Genomic DNA, 15446 nt, shown 5'->3' with positions numbered 1-15446 from the left:
TTTTATTATATTACAGATACACCTCGAGATATCTTTTTAATTTGGAAAATTTTGATGCTTTTTAGTTATTTATTATTAACGTTTTATTATAATTTTTTACATCTTTTCAATCATAGTTGAAATCGTGGAAGAAAATTTATTGTTAACATAAGTGTTAAATTATGGGTTAATGTTTTTACCCAAAATGCTTCTAACTTCCTCTACACTCTTTTTTATAAGGACCAGTAAATTTTTGTTAATGCTTGACTGCTCTTATTTTTTGGCCTATTTAGGCTCAAATTATTCTTCTGTTTTCATTTTTAATCGGAAAAATGAGGTATTTTAGTTTTTATTCTCTATTTTCTTTGACCCTCGAATTACTTAAAATTAAACAATTCCAGGGCTACAATCATGGTCGAAATATATTGAGATTTTAGTGTATTTTAACGTTTTTCAGAATTTAAAGTTCGGGTGAGAATTGCTATTTTAGCAATTCCACTTTCTTTCATTGAATATTTCCTTTTTAGAGGCGTTCGGTGGCTTCTAGGCTATATTCCAAGCCTTATTCGAGAAAATCTGAGCTTTTAAAATCCTGAGGTCATAAAGGTCCAAATCTGAAGTCTCATGTTAAAACTCAGAGTTAAAAACTCTACTCTACTCTACCGGGAAATCCCCTTTGTCTCAAATATTTTGTCCATGATTGTAGCATTGCTCTTAAATGATTCTTGATGATTTTCAACCATATTTTTCTTGTACAATTGTTCTTATAAGTAATGTAGAGTCCAAGAAGCAACTGGTTGGTTGCTAAGGATTCACCACAATCTAAGGAACATTGTCTTTGCAATCATTTTCTTGAGTAAAGATGAAGCAACCTTTTTATTTTGTCAGTGTGCCAGTGATAATTTGCTTTGATTTGTCTGAAGCAAAATAATTTTACATGACCTTACTACATGTTTTTTATACAAGAACAAACTATATAAGAACATAAGACTTGGATGGCCAAAATGTTAAGAACAAGTTAAGAACATTTTAAAGCTTTGCAGACTCTAAAACCTGACTATTATTCAGTTCAAGCATCTCTTTATATTTTAGATTTATTAGAAACAATAGAAATACAATTTAGAATCAAACTATCCAATGCAATCAAACGGAGACCTCATAACAATGTTTTCATCTTTCCAACAAACTTTGGACGAAGAAAAAGTCAAACGAGAAGTATTTTCCTTCCCTTCAATTTATTTTTGAAGTCAATTTTTCTATTACAATGATTTACATAATCACACCCAAAATGAAGTCATTGCGAATAGGGTTAATATAAGATTTCTATTCTTTAAAATTTTCAGGACATCAAGCAGACAGTTCAGTCCATTGAACAAAAACTGAGGGAAATGATTGCCATTTTGCAAATGATACATCATAAAGCTGACGAAGAAAGTAAGATTATGTTTTTTCAATTGTAACAGCATGAGCTATTTGACGAAGCAAAATTTGCATAGTTGACTTTCCCTTATTCGAATTGGGAGAAGGAATAGTCATAGATTTATAAAGCCCGTAGGGCTAGATGTCGGTGTTTTAAACCATCGCAGGCAAAAAAAATTGAATATCGGAAAAAATATTGCTGCTATTGTTTTCGAAAACCCGCGAAGCTTCTGATTGGTCAAGCGCTGAAATTTTATTGTAATGTCACGTGACTTAGGTAGGATTTCCTATCTAACTACGGCACACTTTTCAGCAAAAGTTTTACATCTACAATCAGTGCCATGATATATTGGCACTTTTGGCTAATTTGCCATTTTTCGAACATTGAAGTTCGAGCGAGAATGTCAATTTTTAGGCCTTCAACTTGATTTCATCGATTATTTCGATCTGGGAGGGATTTATTGGTATCTAGGCTATATTTCAAGCCCAACTAGACCATTTTTGAACTTTTTGGATCTTCAAATCCTAAGGTCCTAAACTCAGAGTTAAAACTCTACCCTTCGAACCTACTTTAGAGCACTTACAAATCGATTGTGGTTCCAAAACGCCCCGGTGAATTTCCCTTTTGTGCCAAGTATTTTGTCACTGATTGTAGCTCTTCGGGCTTTATAAATCTATGGGAATAGTTAACCCTTACGATCCGTATTATCTTTCTTGCCTTGTTGTAGTATATTTTTTGCTCAGAATTTTATGCTCTTCCTGGTGGTATTCATCATTTTCTTTGAATTCATCTTTGAAAAATCGTAAATTTTTAACCTTTTTGGGGGCTAGGAGTTTTTCCTGCAACGCCAGTAGAGTTATTTGACCTTAAAAACTTTTGCTAGCTCAAAAAACTTTTGCTAGCTCAAAAAAGTTGAATGATTGATCGCTTGCTTGGTTCCTTGCTCAACAATCCCTCAGTGTTGTTTCATCGCAACGATTTTTCACAGGTCATCTAATATTTTGAGTGGTATAGGTGCTTTGTGCTTTGTGCTACGTAGACTAGAATCTACTTCTTGCTGCAACTTGCTTTTTGATGATCTTTGATTACGCTGAGTCCAGTGACGGTTTCACAGTTAGCCTGAGCAAATGTTCAAAATTGTAGAATTACCATATACTACCGGCCAACTTAATCGCGCCATCAGTATATAAAAAAATGAAATGTGTATTTTTTCACGCAGCTGGAAAATTAGAAAAACATGATTTGAGGGTCAGACTTGAGAATGTTTGTTTTGTCATCTGCAGAAAGCAAATTTTATTTCGGTTATCAGAAAATCAGGTTAAAAATCTAGCCAACTTGTTCTTGACTTTCTAGATATCAAGAGCATTTGTGCCAAAGTGTCAGAACGTTTTCCAGAAGTGCTCACTGACTTAAAGGAGCTTGCTGACAAGATACCCATCGGACAATACTACAAGTAAGTTTGTTATGAGGTTATGCGACAATTTATCTGATATTTAAGCTATATTCAGGTCATATTTTATACGTAGAGCGAAGCCTGGAGCTGTCTATTGTGTAAAGTTTAAATCAGCCATTCTATTGTCTATTGTGTAGTATTAAACCTTTAAGGTAAAAGTTTTTTAAAAACTGGAAAAGAGTTTTTATACATTTATTTTACAGGAGTTTTAACGAAGCCATATAGTTGCAAGCAACACGCTTTTTTACAAGAACAATTTCATAAGAATTTTGAAATTTTTGAAAAAACTTTGAAATAATTCCCGCGTCAGATTTCAGAAAGAACTAAAAAAATGCTGATTCTAAAAGTCCATTTGAGTCGATAAGTAAACAAAAGTAAGCGTAATAAGAATTTTTTGATAAGCCTGAAAATCAGGAAAAAAACAGTCCCAACCAAAATCTTCTGGCTCTGATGTAAAAAACACATGAATTTGAATATTCTAATCAATCCATCATTCTCTTTCTCAGATACAATCAACAATGGTCGTTCGCCATGCAACGTCTTGTTTTCGTCTTGACCTATGTTCATTACTTGACTACTGAGCAATTGATGTCCAGAGAACTTGTTGCCGGAAAACTGAATCGTAAGAAATTTGTTCTTTATTCTTAATACACTTATTATTAATTGCAAAATCTATATACTGGATGGTTTGAAAATAAATTTCAACCATGACATGCAGAATTTCTTTTAAAAGACAGGTTACCTTATTACTCTAGGGGCTGAGTTAGGTCCCGTATGCGCATCGGCGTATAGTCATTTTTTCTTTTGATCATGAAAGTATAGTCCTTGAACAGTCAGAAAACGTGTGTGGTGTTATTTGGATCAGGCACAAATTTCCATAATGGCGGATTTTAGATTTTCAACCCTTTTTAGCCCTCTCAAGAGATACGAAGTACTTACGTTTTCTAAGTTTTGAAAACGAAAGTACTTCATAGCTCGAGATAGCAAAATTTTCAGACCATGGTTCTGACCTTTTTCTTAATCAGCATAAAATTTCTGATCGATTGGTATATATGCAGGGTTTTAAGCTCAAATATTTTTCTTAGGCTAGCAGAGCCTAAGTGTCCATGTGACGAAAAAAAGTTTTGAATCCGCCATTATGGATTTCGAAATTCACGTAGAAAAATAAATTTTCCTGAATTTTATTATTTGAACGGTAGGCAAGACCCTCCGAAAATTTCAAGTAAATCAAGTAAGCCAATCAAATGTTACAGCCACGCAAATTTGGAACCAAAATTAGTCATTTCAAAAAATCAAAACCGAAAGTGCTTCATATCTCCAGATAACGAAATTTTCAGACCATGGTTCTGACATTTTTCTTAATCAGCATAAAATTTGTGAACGATTGGTATATAGTATGTCTATGTTTAAAGTTAAAAAACGGGCAAGAGGGCTAAAAAGGGTTGAAAATCTAAAATCCGCCATTATGGAAATTTGTGCCTGATCCAAATAACGCCACACACGTTTTCTGACTCTTCAAGGACTATACTTTCATGATCAAAAGAAAAAATGACTATACGCTGATATGCATACGAGACCTAACTCAGCCCCTAGAGTATATTGCATGAAAATAAGTATAGACATGCAATTAACACGAATTAAGAAATATCGTGTTGATTGAAACTCCTTTAATTAAAACCAGCCGTGTTGTACTTGAAAAAGCAAATAAAATTCGTGTAATTTGTTTGCGTGTTACATTCAAGGCAGTTAATTACGTACTTATTTTCGTGCATCTACGGCTAACTCTGATGACTGATGTCAGTGGTCAACGACTTTAGAACCCTTTTATCGGTTTCAAAAGCTAGGATTGTGATTACCATGTTAAGATATTGGTGGTCCATATACATAGCGACTGTCTGGAAAAATCCTTCCTGTGTAGCCTTTGCTGAAGCGGCTTCTGAATGTTTTTAAACCCTTCAACTTTTTAAATAGGCCTCTGTGTTTTAATTCCAAATCATTGGGCTTCGAAGGACAGAAGGAGTTTGCATGTTAGAATAATTGTTTAAATTAAAATCATTTCATTTTCATAAAATTAGAATAAAAATATATTTAATTAAATTGTTTTTAAAAAATGTCATAATCTATAAAAATAAATCGCGACGAGCTCGATTATGCAACTATAATAGTGCTGAAGTTGAATCTCTCAAATTCGGTCTTCACAGGACTAAGAACTTTCTTCGAATTAGAGAACGATTCGAAGGGACTAATATTCTTTAAGAAAGTTATATTACAGATAACATCGAGTAATAGAGGTTCGAATTAGAGGAAGTTGTTTGTTTGTATTTAGAAAAATGTAAAAATAAAATTAAATATTTTTTGTTACAGTTAAGTTACGTTGGGAAGACGGATTTTATTTGGATTTGGATGATTATTTGATCGGTGTGCTACAAGTGGCAAGTGAGCTGGTGAGTCTTCTTAACCTTTACACGTTTTTTTATAAGAACTTCCAAAATTTTTGAAACCTTTGGAAGTTCTTAACTTGATTTCTAAGCCTAAAAATGTTTCTAACATATTCTTATTTTGACCATTTCGTGAAGTATGTTTGACCATTTTCATAAGAAAAATGATGTTTTTGAGTCCACAAAGCTTGTTCTTAATTTGTTAACATTTTGGCCATCGAAGCCTTTGTTCTTTTAAAATACGTGTATACTGTGTATTACTTCGAACAAACACTCTTTGTTATTTTCGGAGGGGCGTTATTCAAAGGGGGCGCTTAAAAATGGGTGTGTTTGTTGAAAGTAATACGGTATTTTGTAATTAATTTCATTTTTTTTTTTCTGTCATTGCTTACAATTTGACCTATCCTCTCACTACTGATACTCAATTTAGAGAGAGGAGCAGCACGAGTAACAAATTTTGGGAAAGTTTTTTTTTTGAGAAAGGGACGAAATAATTTAGAAAAAATAAGAAAAGTTTCCTCGTGGCTCCGGTAGAATGTTTTAGTTCTATACATATTGCCATTTCTAACAAATAATGATTTCCCGGATTATCTCATTGACCACATTACAATGTTTTATCAAGTGGACACGGTCTTCGAAATTCTTGTCCATACTCATGTATCCACCAGTTAGCAACTAAAATATAAAAAAGATATATGAAATGCAACATTATAATGATCTGCATGTATCTTTGTTATCCAGAAACTTGATATAAATCAAACTAGTATCCCTTGGGCTAAATGCTCTCAAAATTTTCTATTTATTCCTAAATCTTTACAAAAAAGGTCCAGACACTACAAGGGTGAGAATTTTTTAATGTCGTCTTTATGGAACCCTAATCATAACACTGGCACTGTTGAAAAAAATTAAGCTTTTCAACGATACATCTCCCGGGACAAACTCCCTTCTCACTCAATCTCAGTTTTCTTACAAAAATTACCTACTCCACTTTTGTCCCATGAGAACAGGACATCCTGCATGTTTTGATGATTCATCAACTTTTCCATTTTGCTTCAAATTCCACCAGAACACTGCGTCTCCCTACAATCAAAGTTGTAATTTTTGAGAAAAAAGGGAAATTCCCACAAAATCTTACAACCACAAACGATTTAAATTAGGTTCGAAGGGTAGAGTTTTAACTCTGAGTTTTAACGCTAGACTTAAGACTTATGACCTTAGGATCTGAGGATCCAAAAGTCCAAGAATGATCCAATAGGGCTCAGAATATAGCCTGGAAGTCTATAAACCCCTCTCGAATTGAAATATTTGAATAAATTTATCAATTAGCCCAAACGCGACTTTCTCCCCCGAACTTTAAGTTGCTAAAAACGAGGAATTAGCCAAAATTCTCAATATATTTTGACCGAGATTGTATTACCAATTGTATGGATGTCATTCTAATTTGTGATTTTCATGACGTATTGTTTAATACGGAGGCACCCATAAAAATACCCGGATGTTTACCAATAATCTTGAATTTAAACAATATAACTAGTGGCAATTATCCGGGCTATTTTGTGCTTCCACATAAAACATTACATCGTAAATTTTATGAATATCTAGTATTTGTAGATTTTATTTTCATTTACGGTAAAGAGTGCCAAAACTTTAGGTCGTCATTTAGATTGGCTTATTCTTAAGAATCCAGCATTTACTAAGAATAGACAAAAAGGACCACATAGAACGAGAAAATTCAAAAGGAACGACAAATTATACCATCTACAACCCCGATCCGGATAGTTTGCCCCCAATATTTAGATTCCTCTTTGTTTATTGCGGAGACTTTTAACTACATAGTTAAAACAACGATAAATCACGCCTGTATGTTATTAATCCAGGAATTGTCAGTCGAACCCACTGTTCAAATAATGAACCAATCAAACATGATCTACATTTTAGGGGTCTTCTACATAAGGACACTAAAGGTTATAATTAAGGTTAATTTTTTTATTCGAAAAACTCTCTATTCATCAATCTTTCTCGGACATCGATCCTGCAGACTTTTCCTTGACTTACCTTAATCTTTTAGTCTTTTTTCGTTGGAAAGTTGCCAGTTGAATCTTAGTTCGGAAAAATAAACATAGCCTGCTTTTCTTACCTTAGATGGGTAAACGGTCGTTTTACCAAAAGTGAAAGCTGTGCCACCTCCTGCTTCAACATCTGATAACTATTAAAGAAAAAATTGTTTTATTTTTTAATTATTTTTCCGGATGGAGGTAATTCTTTGTAAGGGACCATCCCTCAGGACCCGTACATTAAAGCCGTTTATAATCCATGTCATGACAATGGGCTTTTCCAGAAAAAAACCGTACACCCCGTGTTGAGGAGCTCCAACCTTTTGTAAATTACCCCCTTGGAATTCCAGGCAATTTTAGGATCATACCCCTCTGGAATTCCGAATTTTTACAGATTTTCATTCATTACCCCCATGGAATTCCACTTATTTATGACGGATTTTTGTCTACTGCTATGGAATTCCACTGCATTTCAAACCATACCCCCTTGGAATGGAAATGGACTCCTCAACAAGGGGTGTACGGTTTTTTTCTGGAAAAGCCCAATTTGACTCTCAGTAATTCGAACTCAAAAACGGGGAATCTTACTTGCCCGAATAACAGAGATTTGAATTACATAGAGTATTTTAAGAGAGTACATGACGGGAACTGAGAATAAGGTCGAATTATAGAAAGATACGAATATAATAGAAGAGTATATGGGAATGATTTATACTTACATAGTACATTAATGTTGCTATTCTGTTTCCCGTTTTCAGGTCTGGGAAAACATTTTCACCAGTTTGATAATCATAGTGTGCGTCGTAGTGTCCCCCTATACCATAATTTGCTATCTGTAAATGCTCTAAAATAAATCGTCGCATCAAATTAAAAAAGCTTTAAGTCCATTTTTTTGGGAAAATTGAGTTATGACCATACCGATGCTTTACACCCCATTTTTTAGAAAAATAAGAATTTTTTATTTTCAAGGTAAAAAAGCATTAAGTCACATCAGTTTAGGGCAAAAAAAGCCTCAAGTCCAGCGTGGAAACAATTTTGGACTTAAGGCCTTTTTAACACAAAAATATTTCAAATGTTAATGGTTTTTTACATGATTCAATGAAAAATAATTTAAAGTCTTTTTTCTCAAAACAACAAAAATAGACTTGGAGCTTTTTTATTTTGATGCGACGAAATATTGATAAAAATAATACTTATTACAGAAAGGATCTTCATCATTCCTTGACTTTTAAAAGTAACTATTAAGTATCAAATAAGGTCAATAAAAATGAGAAGTTTTTGCAGGTCGCGCGGGCGGGAGGGGTGCTCTTTTAAGTGAACTAAACTTACCTTGCAAAACCAAGTGGATATTCAATGATAAAGAGGTATGGAGGTAATCAAATTTGTCGAATTTGTCAGAGAAAACAAATCAAAACTGGCCAAGAACCAACAACAAGCCATCTTTTGTAGATTTTTTTTGCTTTTGTTTACTTTTGATGATTTCAACAGACGATTAGAATAACAAAATGTTCGAACGTTCGACGAATGTCGTTCGATTTTTTAAGGCACCATTTACATTAGAAGAACTAAGAGAAGGAAAGAAAGAGCGTTTCGCGGGGCGGCGGGTGTTGTGCTGCTGTGGTTTTTTATGGTGTGTTTGGGGTATTATAAGGCTTAAGACCCTGTCTCTTTTAGGGTTTTATCAGAGTGGCTCTTATTTTTGCTAGCAACTTGCGAATTGAGGTAGAGTCTGGATCGCTTCGCAACCCTTATACAATACGGCTAGTTTACCACTGTTTATATATCCCTTCGATCAAAGATGGCGGATATAGCTTGGTCCATGGATATATAAAGGTCAGTGGTTTTTACCAGTAGGATTCCAAAACCACACTTATTCCCCTCTTATTTTCCTCGAACGCTTTCTTCCATAATGGTGAATATCACTGACAAAACATGTAAAAAACCTCCATAGATAGATTCGATTAAAAGAGAGTCGAATTAGCGAGGATTTTTTATACCTGCATATTTCATATTCAGGTTAGTCATTGCTTGAGCACGTTTTCCCATGTTTCTGATGATTGGTGACTCCTTCATACTAAGCCAGGCATGTTTGGCCACTCGAGAGTTGGTATATTTTTCGGAAGTGACATCTTGTCCATTCAGTCCTGCTCTTACCAACTGAAAATTAAAAGTTTTTTGTCAATACGCAATTTAGGGAGGAAGTCATACTTATTACAAGCTTAAGACCATGTTCACACGTTACTGTTCCGTTTCGCTCCGGTACGATTTTCGTTACGGATCGAGTGTGTTCATATAGGTTACGGAACGTTTCGGAGTAGTTCTGCTCCGATGAAAAAAGTGGTGCAAAACCGTTTCGATCTGTTTTGTTTTGTAACGTCTTCTTTTTTGACGTTCACACTTGTGTTGAGACCGTTTCGTTTCGGAACGGAGTGGAACCGTAACGTCTGAAAATAGTCTAACATGATATAGAATCAGTTAAGTATCCTTCATCGTTTCTAGGTTTGATTCTAATAGGTTTTATAAGCCTTTTGCGTCGTCCGAATGTTTATCAATACAAACAAAAGCGATATCACAATTTTCGCATTTCGCGGGAATAGACCTTATCGGAGTTTTTGATTTTTCTAAAAAAGCGATGCATTGTGGGATTGTTTCGAGTGTATTACAATGGAAATCTCTTAGGAATTCCTTAAGGGAATTCTATTTTAATACACTCGAAACAATCCCACAATGCAACGTTTTTTTAGAGAAATCAAAAACTCCGATAAGGTCTACTAATTTTCGTGCTTTTGCCCTATTTTGGACACATTTCTTTCATTTTTTCAAATCTTTTGATGAAAAATGGCAAAATTGGTAATTCGTGGGAACTAATTGTTGCGGCTTTCGCGACAAAAAAAAGAAAATTAGTTCCCTTAAGGTGTTAAGGGTTACCTTTTGAAGACTGAGATCGATCAATGTTCCAGTTTGTTCATCATTCAATAATTCTCTAAACATCACAATTTCTGGTCTTGCCCAAAGACGTTCAACCTTTTGTGGTTTATAACGAAGTATGGGTTGATCATTCTTATACCAACACACCATTTGTAGTTCCTCGTCTATTGTCTGAAACGGGAAAGTGTGATATACTTTTCAATTTTTAAACTTTACTTTACTATCGCAACTCTAAACTTTTTTGATGTCAGTTAACCTTTTGAAAGTAATTATCTGACATTTTTTCTGTTTTGACCAAAAATATTTCTCGGATAGGACCTTTCCAATTTTCCATTAGGAAATCCGCAAAATTTAATCCTCGCAAAAACTTATTCCATTAAAGTATCATATTTTGACTAACCATCGAGTTGTATTTAGTGCCTTCTGCGGCTAACTTGCTATTCAGAACGACGGCCGTAATTCCCCGTTCTCAATCTTGCATACCTTATTCGTCGGGGAAAAGTGACGGCGAAATTTTGGACAAGTGACGAATATTCTCCCCGACGAAAATTTCCCCCGGCCTTAATGCGTTTACCAACTACCAGCAAGTGACGAATTTTTACCGACGAAAATTTTCCCCGATGAAGTTTTTCCCTATAAGGTATTTAAACTAGACTACGGTCTTTGCATTTTTTTTTCAGTGACGTAGACATACTTATCGTTAGAAAATTCGCCAGTTAACCCTTTAAGTGTCAATGTCGTATATATCAGACATGGGTTATGTAGGAGATTGAGGCCCTCCTGTAATGCCCAGTTTTAAGTTAGAAATCGTCATTTTTGGTATAACTCGTAGGAATTGGATTGGGCTTCATGGTCAAGCAAAAACCGAACTATAAACGAGCTACTAACTCCTTCTAGATCCGGAGATATAAGCCTTTAAAGTTTGAACAAGAGATTTTCGTTAAAAAAACTTAGAAAAAAGTGGCACTTAAAGGGTTAAAAGTGACGAAAAAATAGTTTGGGTGACGAAATCTTTTAAACACGAATATTTTTACCAAATGATTTTCGGTTAGTTTGAGAATTCTTTTTTAGAATTTGGTATAAGCAAAATAAATTGCAGCTTTTAACGATGTCTTTTCTGCGATAGGAACTATCCACAAAATATTTTCTTCTATATTTCTTTCTATATAGACTTACCGGTTTTCTCATTCCCTCTCCTCTGCACAACTGATATCTTAATTGTTCAACGGGTTTTGTTGACGATTTCTTCCTGCCTTTTGATATCTTCTTTTTGCATTGCTCAATGTTATTATGATGCTTTTGATCATCCGGTGCTAAAAGAAAGATACAGATGACTCTCTCTAATTCGATCTTCGAGGGACCTGGAATTTTCTTCGAATTAGAGAAAGATTAATGCTAATTTATGCTAATTTCTATAGCTGAGAGGACCATATTTTAGTTCGAATTATAAAATGATTTTAATAGCAGAGATTCGAATTAGAGAGAGTTAATTGTAGCTGTGGTAATATTTTAGAACTATAACACATCCATATTCAAATTTTGAAATATTTATCCAAAAACTGGAAATTTTGCAAGTGTGCATCAAATATAAATTGGCATCTTTGGTGAAAATTTCGACATCGATGAGATGACGTAATCGCCACCTCAAAATCACCCCCCCCATTTTATGGATTTTTATTGAAACAGTACCTACGCGAGATTAATTTCGGTCAACAACAACAACTTAAGAACAGCTTGTTATACATTCCATTATTATTCATAGCTACGAATTTACTGACCCTGGGTTAACAAACATCTAGTAGTAAACATCAGAATTATGAAATACAGAGTAGATATCTAGGCTCTCTTTCTTACAATATTCCAAGCACTGGTATGCTAGGTCAAGCGATCTTTCATAATCACCAAGCTATAAAACAAAAGACAAAGATACGTTGAAACCCCTTGATCACAATGAAACCTGCTAAAACAGTAGTTTCTAGAATGCTCCAGATTTTAAAGATTTTTGTTGATGACTAGTCTGCCAATAGTCCAGGAGCTGTCTTGGTTAACCTTGACAAGTATGGGGAGCTGGCAAATCTGGGGGAAATCTTCTATGGAACATTGGCCAAAGACCATGATGATCGTAGCCCTTAAATTCTCTAATGCTTCACATAATGCTCAAGTTCGGCAAACACTGATTTAGAGAATAACCTAGATACTTCTTGTAAAGGTTGAAGCAAAAAGGGCCATTTCGCCACCGGACAAAAACTGTAATCTAAAAGTTTCCCTTCAGTCTCTCTATTCAACAGGTACACTTATGTTTTGAGATATCAATGATCCAAATGCGCTTGCAACCGGCCAATGGCTAGGCAGCCACAATGAACAAAACTTAACTGAATGAAACAAGAAACATGCAAGGATTTGAGGTTCTGACGAAGGCGTCAACGAATGCTCGGTTATATTGCTCTTCTGTACAGTTGACGCTCTTTAATTCGACGTTCTATTATTAAATATGCTCCATTACTCGATAATTTTGAAATACACCGTCAATGAGAAACGCTTATAAACGACGCTCTACTATTCGATACGCTCCATTATTCGATGAAAGCCCTATTCCCTTTGAAAATCAAATCATAGAGCGTTAGTTTTATGCAAAAAATATTCAAAAAATTCGGATTTCATCATCACCTGAAATTCAGCATATGATAAGAAGTCAACAATCCAACTGCGCTTACAACCATCACTCTGTTCCAAATCTCCGATTCGTTCTAATGCAAGGTCGAGCCATTCTTTCATCAAAAACCACTCTTTTTGTTTGAATGCTTCATAGCCCATTGCCCACATCAACCCAACGCCAATTTCTTCGGTTTTACTTATTGGATTTGTACTCGATAGAAAACCTAGAAAAATTAATTATTACGACTCTAAGAACACTACTATCATGTTTACTTAATAATTTAGTTAATAATCGTGGTAACTAAACAGGAGGGCTGGGACGATAATAATATACACAATGCTTCAGTAATGAACTCGAGGGAGAGGGAGGAGGCATTGACTTCCAAGCCTGAATTGCTAGACTCGAGACTCCTGGATGGGAAATGAAACCACTTATTTTAACGCCTGCGCGTGGTTTTTACACAAAAGCCAGATTGAAATTAAAATCTACGGCTAGATTTCAAAGAATGCAGTCCTCAAAAACAAAGAAACCGCTAGATACAATCTGTTGTCATGATTAAGGCGTGTTCTAGGTGCGTTCTGGATGGGAAATAAGTGGCTTCACTTTTTCTTGCCTGGGAATGGTTAGAGATTCTACTCTAGCCAATTTGGGCTTTAAACTCGATGGGAGGAGGCTCATTAGCCCATCATAGTTTTTACCCTAGGGAGTAGTGTGGTTTTTAAACATTCCCGTACGGGGGTCTTTTTATTTCTTATTTCCTATTTCCTAAGAGGATTGTCATTTAAACCTCCAAAATTAGTGAAAATTGAAAATTGAAAATTCCATATAGTTGAAAAATTTTCGTAGGGGGAAAGGGAGGTTCACTACTTTAAAGGGACGAAATTATGAAAGTGCAAAAAGATTTTCAATTAAATTGTATTACCTCTAGAGACGTTTCTTGTATTTATTTTGTAGAAGTTTTGAAGTCTCAATATACCACTGACAGCACCTTTTTGATCTTCAAGTGTTGGTAATTTGACATTTCTATCCCATTCATTAAAGAACTCTAAAAGAATTCGCAAGTTAAAGAGGGCCTCTTATTAATAACCTCTTATCATCCGGTATTTAAGCTAGAGAAAAAACTTTTGATCTTTTTTATAGCTAGTCTATCCCTTTAACTGCCGTTCGTATTTTTTAAGGTTCGACCTATTTTGCCACGGGAAAAAAAGAAGGTTCGACCGATTTTGACTCCATTTTCTGAATAATATATGAAGTATCAGCCAAGGACTATAATTTTGAGTTGAACATTGTTGAATAGTTATTTTTCAACATAGAAAAGCTTTTAAAACTGTTATCTTTTTTCATTTCAAACCATTTAATACAAAATCTTTGTAGAAGTGTTAAATTTTGCGGCAAAGGAATGGAAAGTGCCCATGTCGGCAAATCCCGACATCGGCAAAGAAATGGAAAGTGCCCATGTCGGCAAATCCCGAAATCGGCAAAGAAATCGAAAATGCTCATGTCGGCATATGCATATACAATCTTGAAACTGAGAAAAGCCAGCAATTTCTCCAGACCACTATTTCAACTTTGATTTCAACTATTTCCTGTACGGCTCTTTTTCGTTCCTTTTTACTTTGAGGCAGAATACACCTTTTCGACCGTAGCCGCCAATTACTGCACGGACATTATTTTTCCGCTTTCGCCCCAGTCCTTTTTTCGCACCTAAAGACAATAGAAAAATGTGTCAAAAAAGGATTGGATCGAGTTGAGGGGGATAATTAAATAACTTAGTGACACGCGCCTGACCGCACGACTACGGTCGAAAAGGTGTATTGATCTTAGATTTAGAATGGAGGCCAGACTTTCGTCATGTGAAAAAAAACTTTTGATAAGTATCCTATACCTTGCACTCGGGTTGTATTTAAAGTATTTGTAATTTCGTTCCAGTCTGCTGTAAATCTTCTTATAGTGTGCAATGCATTCAAAGGGTTTCCAACGTAGTCGTCCATTGATGATATATTAAGATTCAGTAACTTCATTTTCATCGAATCTCTCATCCCTTCAAGTTCACCTAACCTTTCTTTTTCCGCTTCGATAGCGAGATTTAGATATCTGGTAAGAACTCGTTCTTTGTGTAAAATTTGTTTAATATCGTGTATCGAAGTGAAAGCATCACTCTTTGAGGCGATTCCCCTGATTAATGTACATAGGAAGGTGATTCCTACTATGGTATTCATTTTCTTTTTCTTTTTCCCCTTTTGTAAAGATGAATAAAAGTATTAAAAATTTTGAATAGATGCCACCGTGAAGTCGGGTAACTTGCATCCGTGGAGGGAAACTGGCATAGCCCTCAAATATTAAAATACAAAGTTATATCAAAACAAAAATGGTAGAGTAGAGCTGCGAGCGGAGCTGCGTAGTTCATTTGTTTGGAAATTTTGCTGCTTTGATTGGTCAGTCATTTGATGGCTATGCAAGTTTTCCTCCACTGATGCAAGTTTCCCGACTTCACGGTACATGACAGATCACTCTCAGG

At 35.0% G+C, this 15446-nt stretch overlaps 2 protein-coding genes across 2 annotated transcripts in view; one reads left to right on the top strand and one right to left on the bottom strand.

Annotated features, from left to right (window-relative positions):
- The first annotated feature begins 1067 nt into the window (after positions 1-1067).
- LOC136814496 (translin-like) overlaps positions 1068-15446 on the top strand; it is a 90653-nt gene continuing 76274 nt past the window's right edge. The window contains exons 1-5 of the mRNA XM_067071050.1: positions 1068-1194; positions 1323-1413; positions 2753-2852; positions 3359-3474; positions 5217-5296. Of these exons, the coding sequence (XP_066927151.1) occupies positions 1117-1194; positions 1323-1413; positions 2753-2852; positions 3359-3474; positions 5217-5296 (465 nt within the window). The 5' untranslated portion in view covers positions 1068-1116. The remainder of the gene's footprint in view (positions 1195-1322; positions 1414-2752; positions 2853-3358; positions 3475-5216; positions 5297-15446) is intronic.
- Positions 5296-15163, bottom strand: LOC136814494 (prolyl 4-hydroxylase subunit alpha-2-like). The gene is made up of 11 exons (XM_067071048.1): positions 14814-15163; positions 13851-13973; positions 12940-13151; positions 12127-12178; positions 11449-11585; positions 10273-10443; positions 9342-9501; positions 8064-8188; positions 7428-7496; positions 6274-6370; positions 5296-5965 (listed from the first exon to the last, which is right to left on the bottom strand). The coding sequence occupies exons 1-11, from the start codon at positions 15145-15147 to the stop codon at positions 5895-5897; spliced, it is 1551 nt and encodes a 516-aa protein (XP_066927149.1). The 5' UTR covers positions 15148-15163; the 3' UTR covers positions 5296-5894.

This window comes from Clytia hemisphaerica, unplaced genomic scaffold (assembly GCF_902728285.1).
Source record: "Clytia hemisphaerica strain Z4C2 unplaced genomic scaffold, Clytia hemisphaerica genome assembly, whole genome shotgun sequence".
Classification (NCBI taxonomy): Eukaryota; Metazoa; Cnidaria; class Hydrozoa; order Leptothecata; family Clytiidae; genus Clytia; species Clytia hemisphaerica.
Note: the sequence above shows the minus strand (reverse complement) of the source record. Positions and strands in the feature narration are given on the sequence as shown.